This window comes from Ceratosolen solmsi, unplaced genomic scaffold, assembly GCF_000503995.2.
Source record: "Ceratosolen solmsi marchali unplaced genomic scaffold, CerSol_1.0 scaffold7, whole genome shotgun sequence".
NCBI classification, from domain to species: domain Eukaryota; kingdom Metazoa; phylum Arthropoda; class Insecta; order Hymenoptera; family Agaonidae; genus Ceratosolen; species Ceratosolen solmsi.
In genome coordinates this window covers 12,749,805-12,758,936 of record NW_011948413.1, presented here as the reverse complement: position 1 = coordinate 12,758,936, position 9,132 = coordinate 12,749,805, and the positions used below count along the sequence as shown (strand labels likewise).

General features: G+C 42.0%; 1 protein-coding gene across 1 annotated transcript in view; it reads left to right on the top strand.

The window, feature by feature from the left end:
- dally (division abnormally delayed protein) overlaps nt 1–9,132 on the top strand; it is a 165,859-nt gene that overhangs the window by 47,126 nt on the left and 109,601 nt on the right. The window contains exon 3 of the mRNA XM_011506465.1: nt 7,920–8,490. Coding sequence (XP_011504767.1) covers nt 7,920–8,490 — 571 coding nt within the window. The remainder of the gene's footprint in view (nt 1–7,919; nt 8,491–9,132) is intronic.

The window sequence follows — 9,132 nt, the reverse complement described above, 5'->3', positions numbered from 1 at the left end:
GAGTGAGAGAGAGAGAGAGGGAGACAGAGGGAGAGAGAGAGAGAGAGGCCACGGTCGGCATGCGCATGTATTTACTGCTACGTGCATTCGCGGCCACGCACGCGTGCGCACACCTTCCTCTACACACATGTGCACGCGCGCACGTGCCGGAAAAGGAGAACGAGATATGCCCGGCGCACGAGGATGAGAAAAGAAGATGCAGCCGTGGAACAAAGGGGTGACCGGCTGAATTCGCGAGGTACTTTACGGCTGATACGTTGTCCAAGGACAATTTTTGCCTCTCCTCGTTCCTTATGTTAGGGCTTTCGTTTGTTATTTAATCGCGCGGCGTATTATTTTTCAGGTAGGAGAGAACAAGGCGCTCGGCTCTTTTCGTCCTGCGCTTTATTTCATCCCGTGAATAATGGATCGAAAGTTTTATCGAAAGTAATCAGCTATTGGAATTTCCAACTTATAGCTTGAATATAGCGTATTTAATTGTCGTATGATGAGGGAATGTTGTAATGCACATTGGTCGTAGGCGTTGTAATTTTGCACTTAATTTCTCTAACGAGTTAATTTTCGAATGATTTTCACTTATTGGAATGATCTTAGATTATTTGAGGAAGATATTCGCCGAATGAATATTCTCTCATGATATTATTAATTCTTAATGAATTGACGCTTCAGAAGCCAAGGAAGAATGTTTTCTCCATTCAGTCAGATTATTATTTATTAATTCAACTGCCTCTACACTCAATTAGTGTAATTATATATACTGTGTGTCTCCGCTAAATATGGCAATAAGATGAATTAGGATGAGATTATATATAAATGACAAGACTCAATTTAAATTATTTTACAATTTAATCCATGAATATTCAGATTCTTTACCGGCGGCCTATTATTGGCAGAGATTAAATAACATATTACTCATTTTAAATAATTAAGAAGCTAGAATTTTGAAAGTGAATAAAAAGATAAAATTATAACCGAATGTTTATAATGCACGTGATACTTATTTATGTGACCGCAGCTTTCTTACTAAAGCATATTTATAATAAACGAAATGACTTCTTGGCTTTTATAATTATTATAATGGATAAATAACTCCATGAGACTAGTATATAGACATTGTTTAGTTGTCATTTATCTGAAAAAGAAAAAAAAATGAAATGACGACGAAATGATGTTACCGTGAAATATCTTTTAAAACTGCGGTAAGAAAAAGAAAAATATATATAGAAGAGATATTGTTAATGTCATATTATAATGTGCTTGGAGCAAAGTTTTATATCAAATATTATGACAACGTGTATTGTCAATAATTTTGCCATTTATTAACCATTTCATTTAAGAAAAATTAATTGTATGCATAAAGGTAGTTGAGCAGCATTGATAAGGCAAGAAAATTGAGCGGAAACTACAAAAGCTTTTAAAATGACCAAAGTTCTTTCAATTAAAATATAAATGATCCTTTTAACTGCATCTCTTTTCTCAAGCAGAAATAGAATCGATAAACGGGCGAAAGAAAGCTAGAGAATGATAGAGATGGTAAAGAAAGAATAAGGGAGTGCAAGGTGGCGGTGGAAGACGCAGAAAAAGAAGTGGACAAAGCGCGCGAATTTCAAATATAAGATGGAGTGACCGAGAATAAAGGAGAAGGGAAATAAGAGCGAGACAACGAACGAGAGATAAAGGAAGAAAGAAGAGCGACAAAAATAAAAGAGCACGAGAAAGCATGGTGAGAAGGAAAAAGTGAGAGAAAGATAGAGAAATAGTTATATGGGATGAGGAAGGAGAAAGAGTGAGAGAGGAAGATGGAAATGATGGCGGTGATGCACACGAGACCGCGGCATTTCTCTCGCTCGCTCGTGGGAGTTCACTTTTTGTATTTGAGACTCTGAGAGAGAGAGAGAGAGAGAGAGAGAGAGAGAGAGAGAGAGAGAGAAGAGAGAGAGAGAGAGAGATAGAGAGTGAGAGAGATTTATACTCAAAGTCAGCGAGAGTGGGGCAAAGGGGAGATAGATGCAGAGAAGGGCCCAGGTCAGGCTGGACCGTTGTCGAGAGCCGCGACAAAACCTACTTCGTTCCGCGGGCTATTTCCTGCCACGAAATCGATCGAGAACACATAGTAGTCGCAGTTCCTTCCTTGTCTATCGCTTTTATAGACAATTCTCGCCTTTATTAGATTTCGTTTGCTTTTTCTCACTCGTCTCCTCTCACCGTCCTCTTTGCCTACATAACACACACGAATGCGCGCGCGCGCGCACAGAGAGACACACACACACGCGCGCTCGCGCGGGCATTGCGTCTTGCATTATTGTCTGATTAATTCCTTAATTTGCACCTATTGATGATCGTCGATTATGATGTATCGCTACTTACCGTTATCAATCGCACAATTACCTGTCATACAGCTTAATCGACGAATGACGAATTCACTTATTTCGTTAACGAAAGCCGTACGTTTTACGAAATAAATTACCAGGCAGAAGTTATTTTTTCTTCGTCCCCGTATCTGGCGAGGTAGATCATGTATTTTCATACCATTAAAAAGACTGGAAAACTTCAGGATTGTGTACTTTGTATATAAGTAGCTTCCCGCGAGCTTTTGTCAAAATAACACGAGTTTCTTAAATTAATTCATTAATATAGTAAAAAAAAAAAAAAAAAAAAAAAAAAAAAAAAAAAATTGGCATTAATCGATAACCACTGGGCTGATTCACTCATTTATACTTTTAGCAAATTACCTATCACATTGTCGTATGGCACATTATCGCTATTGGGACAGTGAATTGCGTTTCCATATTTATTGAACTTTTATCGCCTTCGCCCGTTTAACATTTTCAGGCTCTCACTAACGACATGCGATATTAGACATTCGGTAGTTTAATCGATGTTAAATGTTGACACACCGACCTAAGGGTCAATGTAGTCACCCTATCTATTATTCCAATCGGCACCAAAAAACTCACATTTTCTGGTTCAGTAGGGTGGGCGGTCCATCTCTTACACACATAAATGCTAAAAAGGACGGATCGAATCGGGAGCGCCGAGTGGGCACGACAGCCCGTTCATGCCCTTATTCCAATGCGCCCTCGATAATATGAAAAGCCAATTAAGCGAGAGGAACGATGAGTAATCTTGAGAAAACTCGAGTTTCGAGATTGCGCACGACAGAGACGCGAACATATCCGCTTGCGTAATACCATCGGTCGCCCATTCGCCACAACCATTGTCAACACAAGCAATGGCGCAACTACCTTAGGAACACGTAAAATCGCCTCGATTATCCGCTGAAGAGTAAAAAAACGCTTAGCCAAGGGCTTTCGATGGATTTTGTAGTTAGGTTCTGCATTCCGTTCTGGACAGCTAAAAAGTAGATGACGGAATCGCGGAAAATCGCGTCATACAATTTCCAAATGCGCGACGTGAATGCAAACGAAGCGTAAATAAAACTGGTCTCGCGTACCAATTTTAAAAAGTTTCCCGTCCCTCCTCGCCCCACGCTCTTTGTATCTTGGAATCCAGCGATGCCGCCGCCACCGCCGCGATTTAATTAAGTCGCCGATATAAATTGTGAGATCCGAGGGAGTGGAAACTAATCGGACGCTCGATAGGGCTTGATTGGGGCACTTAGGATCGAGGCGTCCTTGAGCGGCGTATCTCACACTCGCTCTCTTTCTCACTCAACTCACTCTCACTCTCTCTCTCTCTCTCTCTCTCTCTCTCTCTCTCTCTCTCTCTATCTCGCGCGCGCGCGCAAAACACACACGCACACGCAACTGGCCTTCTCGTCCCAAGCGCTCCCCTATCACTCTCTCGGTCTCTCAGCCACGGCGGAGAGTCGCCCTTTCCAGTGAGAATCGATGAACCGAGGAATTCGGGCCGGCGATCGCACGCAGTCGCTGCCGCCGCCGCGACTGCCGCCACAGCCGCCACCGCCGCCACCTCCACCGCTGCTCGTTGCAAGAGGGCCGCGCGCACGGGTTCATCGTCGGGATTTGCGATGAGCTCGGGCCGTGAAGTCTTTGATGGAAATAGCGTGTAATGAATTGAGATGATTTGTCGAAATTTTACCCCCGGCAATGACAGTTATTTAATTAATTTTTTAATTACCCGCGCCCTTCATTAAGCTGATTACCGAGCTTTTATTTTGTCCCTCGCGTATAATGAATAATGCTCAAATCCTGTAATGTCTCGCCACGTTCTTTTATTCAGCCGAGCTTCCATTCCTGTTTTACTTCTCTTTTTGCTCGCTGATTTATAGATTTTGGGTGGTAAGTGCTTTTCTATTATGCTCTGCCTCCCCCCCCCCCCCCACCCCCCCCCCCCCCATCAATCATATATAGACGCCCGTGTTCTCGCTTTAAAGGCTTTATAAAATCATCCATTGCTAGAAAAAACACTTTCAAGCTGCTTTTCATCTCTATGGCATTTAATGCATTTAAAATTGGCTTTTCGTGAGAGATCTCGAGACTTTATTTATGCTCAATCAAAAGACGCTGCGGAATCTCAAGATCGCATGACGTACGTACGTGCATGAACTGATTATCGGCACCGATTACAAAAGATGATTCTTTCAACAATGGCCCATTCAGCGGCTCGTTGACTTCTCTCCTCTGCTCTGCTTTGCTCTGTTCTGCTCACTTCTCTTTCTCTCTCTCTCTCTCTCTCTCTCTCTCTCTCTCGCTCTCTCGCTCTCTCTCTATATTATCTACTTTTTAAAATTCTTTATTTCATTCCTCGGTGTTGCGAATTCTTTCAATTCTTTCGTATTTTATGAATTAAAGTCAGTCGAATTTGTAATGCTTTTGAAATTTACGGGCTCTTTGTCATTCTAAAGAATGGTAACAATAGCTTGCATTATTGAGAACTTGATCAATCTAATTACTTAATCGATAAATTAGAAAATTGCATCGTCCTTGAAATATTATTATATTGCTGTAAAAACGTTATCTCGCTCCTTACGGAACGTGCATTATTAATGCTCATACACTTTATTGATAATGTTAGTAGCGCACTGTCTCTTAACATCTTAAATGGAAATGGATTTCTTTTTCTTTAATTTTTCATTGGCTCTTGACTAAATGGCTTTACCATAGTGTATGAAAAAAAATCGTTCTGAAAAATTGATAAAATGGAGTGGAATGTTAATGTAGAGGGACGATGATCGTCGATTATCTTTTAATTTCGCGCAATTGATCCAACGAAAAACGAGCAAAATAATAAATTACTTGGCGATACAATGATTCACACATTCAATCACTTTCGAATAATAATATACATTTTCATCGTGGCGCATCATTAAAATTATATTGAACACGATACCGAGAATTTTTATGGAAAAGTGTGGCTTTTTTGTAAATATGCAAAACATTATTGCTCCAATGATAAGTCTCGGAGAATATTATCCGCTTATAATATTATATTTTAAGCGAGCGAAAACTTATTACGTGTAACGCAATTTCTACAAATGCTAAGGATAATCGAACCTTATTATTAATTACGCTTAATAATGATAGTCGAACGAATAATTCTGAATAATAGATTTGTCAGGAGACATAGGTAAGTACGCGAGTAGCGGGTTGAGTATTTTCATAATTCTAGGTTAGTCTCATTATAATTAGGGAGAATAGCGCGAGACACAATGGAGAAAGAAATCGATATTATTTAATAGTCAACGATGAGTAGTTATCAACGTGTTTTTCTTCCTAAGCGAATCGTCCTTGAAATAATTTAAAATGTTAATTCAATGCAAATGTTAATCACATTAAATAAGTTATTAATTATTCTCCGATTATAATGTGCTATCAATTTTGAGCGTCATTCGATGGATAAATTCGTGCGCTTCTTATCTCATTTTAATTAAACGAATAGTTTATAAAACGCAATTACACAATTAATGTGAAATAATATTATTCCAATTAACGGTAGGCACAGCGAACGCGTCATTAATACAGTGAAAAATAATATCAGTCGTTTGTAGTTGTTACTGTTGTTGTTGTTGTTGTTGTTGTTGTTGTTTATTTTCAAACGTCTTAATAAATCTGCGGTCAAGCTACATAGGCGATGATAAATACCATTTTTTATGGAGCTTTGCGCGGGATGTTTACGCGGACGCGCATATTACTGGAATCTTCTTCTGCTCTCGTACGCAGCGACCCGATCGGTATTACCGCCCGAAATAAAGCGTAAATCATAAGATTTCGCCGCGCTATCTTTACACCACATTTGCCAATAATTGCCACAATGGGTCCCATGAATCTCAAGATCCATAAAATGCAAATACTCAACGAACGTCGGAGTCAATTAAAGCGCGAGCGCGTGCATATCTTGGTACGCGTATTTCAAGTCGCGCGCACATTGGTCAAGAATCTCTCTCGAGTGGGTGGATCGGCGCCCATATGATCCAGGAGCGTCCCGTAATCGTCGCCCGGAAAACAAACCAATTCAACTCCCTTCCTCCTCTATGTCACTCCCCGCCGTCCCAGCCCATACATACAGACAGAAAGGCGCGCGCGACCACCCGTCCAGGCTCGCGGTGGTGGCTTCCCTCTCGCGCGCCCAATGCTCAAAGATAATTGACGGAGACGCAGCGACGACACGCCGATAGGCTGCTTGGCCACTCGAAATAGAAATAGGTGCCGGGGCCTCTGGAATTCTTTATTCGACGCACGTCTACGTTCTAAATTAGTATCGAAGGGAATGCGACGTTGCGATTCTTCGATGTGTGTTTCGGTCATTTGCTTGGCGACGTCGTTAAGTGCGACGCGGCGATTAATTCCTCCCTCCTCTTTAGCCCGCCTTCCCTTCATTTCATTTCACTTCGTTGTCAATGCTACATCGAGGATACTAGTGATATTGGAAATAAGAGATCTTCTATCTAATAATAGTCGGGCTGGATCATTTAGGGTAGGACAGGTGAAGCGGATGGAAATTTCGTTTTAGCGTAGTCAACTAATGAATTTTTTCTTAGTTCGTACGTTCGTAGTTGGTTTTGCAAGTAGCAGTATTGATTTTAAATAATGTTTATAATTTTCATCAATGTGGAATTGCCGCGAGAATTACGGCCGTTATTACGATGATAATAGTACCGGCGCCGTTTACTTTGAGCGAGCGCGCATTCGATCGAATGAAGATTATCATAATAAAATTATTCGACGAAGTTGCAAGTATAGAAAAGGTAGTATTACGCTAAAGTGAAAAGACTCGGGGACTTTTGACAGCGCCAATTGCGGTTAACTCGAATGAAAAATGAAAAAGAAGAAAAAAATCGGTTAATTGATAATTAGCGGTCAATGAGTCTCATCCGGTTGCCGTAAATTTTCTTTTATTTCAGGGCACTATTTTCGAGCGGACAATCTCATGCTCCTATTTTTAAAGTTTTTTTCATTTTTGTTTTGCTTGAGTTTTTTCTAATTTTTTTATTTTTTATTTTTACGCACACTCTTTCTCTCTCTCTCTCTTTCTCTCTCTCTCTCTCTCTCTCTCTCGCTCTCTCTCTCGCTCTCTCTCTCTCTCGCTCTCTCTCGCTCTCTCTCTCTCTCTCTCTCTCTCTCGTTATAGCTAATGCCATGCAGCCTAGCGAGATTTGCTTACACGCTCTGGTTGTGCAAACGGAGATCGTCGACGAGTTCGTAACGGCTAAGCGCACGTCTCCTCCGGTTTTATCTCACTGTTTTTTCTTTTCTATCAACAAAGAATGTCGAATTCTCCCAGATTAGTCTACAAAGTTCCTCGATAATCATCAAATTCCAAGTATGAATAAAAAGTTATCAATGATTGTCTATTAAGTTATTGGCGGCTAACGGCTAACATAATAAAGAAAAATCCCTCCTCGAGTACAAACAATCCCTTTGGCGAGGATGCGTCGCGAACCTTACCAGGACCACTCGGTAATCTCGGTAATTTTTGGCGGTAATTTGTGATTGCAGAGACGGTGACGATTTTGGCACGTCAGTCGGAAAACAAGACGCTCATGCTGTTCAACCAGGTGTACCGGGCAATGGCAGCCCAGAGCAAGCCCTCCATCGCCGGCTTATACCAGGCGATGGTGGACTACGTCTCGGCCTCGAACACGGCCGAGAGCCTCCAGCAGCCCTTGAGCCAGGAGATGCTGCACGAACGATTCGCCGAGTTCTTTACGCGGCTCTTCCCGATCGCCTATCATCGAGCGGTGAACCCGATGCAGGGCCAGCAGGACTTCACCGAGAAGTTCAAAAACTGCCTGTACAAGACGATGGACGAGATCGAGCCCTTCGGTGACATACCCAAGCAGATCGGCCATTCGCTCGGCAAGAGCCTCGAGGCGACGAGGGTCCTCATACAGGCCTTGACCCTCGGTAAAAGCGTCCTCGAGAAAACGGACGGACTGCTGTTCTCTGGCACGAGTGTCCAGCAGGAGGCTTGCTACAAGGCTCTTTTAAGGATGACTCACTGTCCAAAATGCAGGGACGTCCCGCACGATGTCATGCCCTGTCGTGGATTCTGCACCAATGTCATGAGGTAAGTGACGCTTTGCCGTATAACTCTCCCTCTATTCGGCCCCCAATAGCAATTATGACACTATCCTCGTGGGTTACCATTTTCCCTTAAACTCCACTCAAACCCCCCTGCTCCCGTCAAAGACAATTCGCTTCATCTATTATTACGGATATTAGCGAGTTTTCCCGCCGCGCATTAAACATTGTTTTATCGTGCTTTGACAGCGACTAAGTAGTCGTTAACGTTGCGCGCTAAATTATTCCTTCGAGCGCAATCGTTCGCTCCTTCTCTTTTCACGCGTCATCGACAACTGAGCAATGTATTTGCTTGAACATTTAAATCACCACATTGTCCCCCATAATATCTCATCTCGATCGCGCGACTTAAATATTTGATAATCGAAAAACGGCGAGAGAATGTACGTTGTTGTGTCGAGATTTTGTTTTTTTTTTCTTCTTTTTTTGTTTGATACGCGTGCGTTGGTGAATCCATCGGTTGGATAAATGAGAGAATCGTCGAATTCGGGATAGCCGGGACGACTCGATTTTCCGACTTGCAATCACTTCCATGAAAATTTGCCTACCGATAATAAAACTATTCGTTGTACGGCGCGGATTTATCTAGGGGTCGAATAGACAGGCTAGATTCTTACTTTTCCCGTCG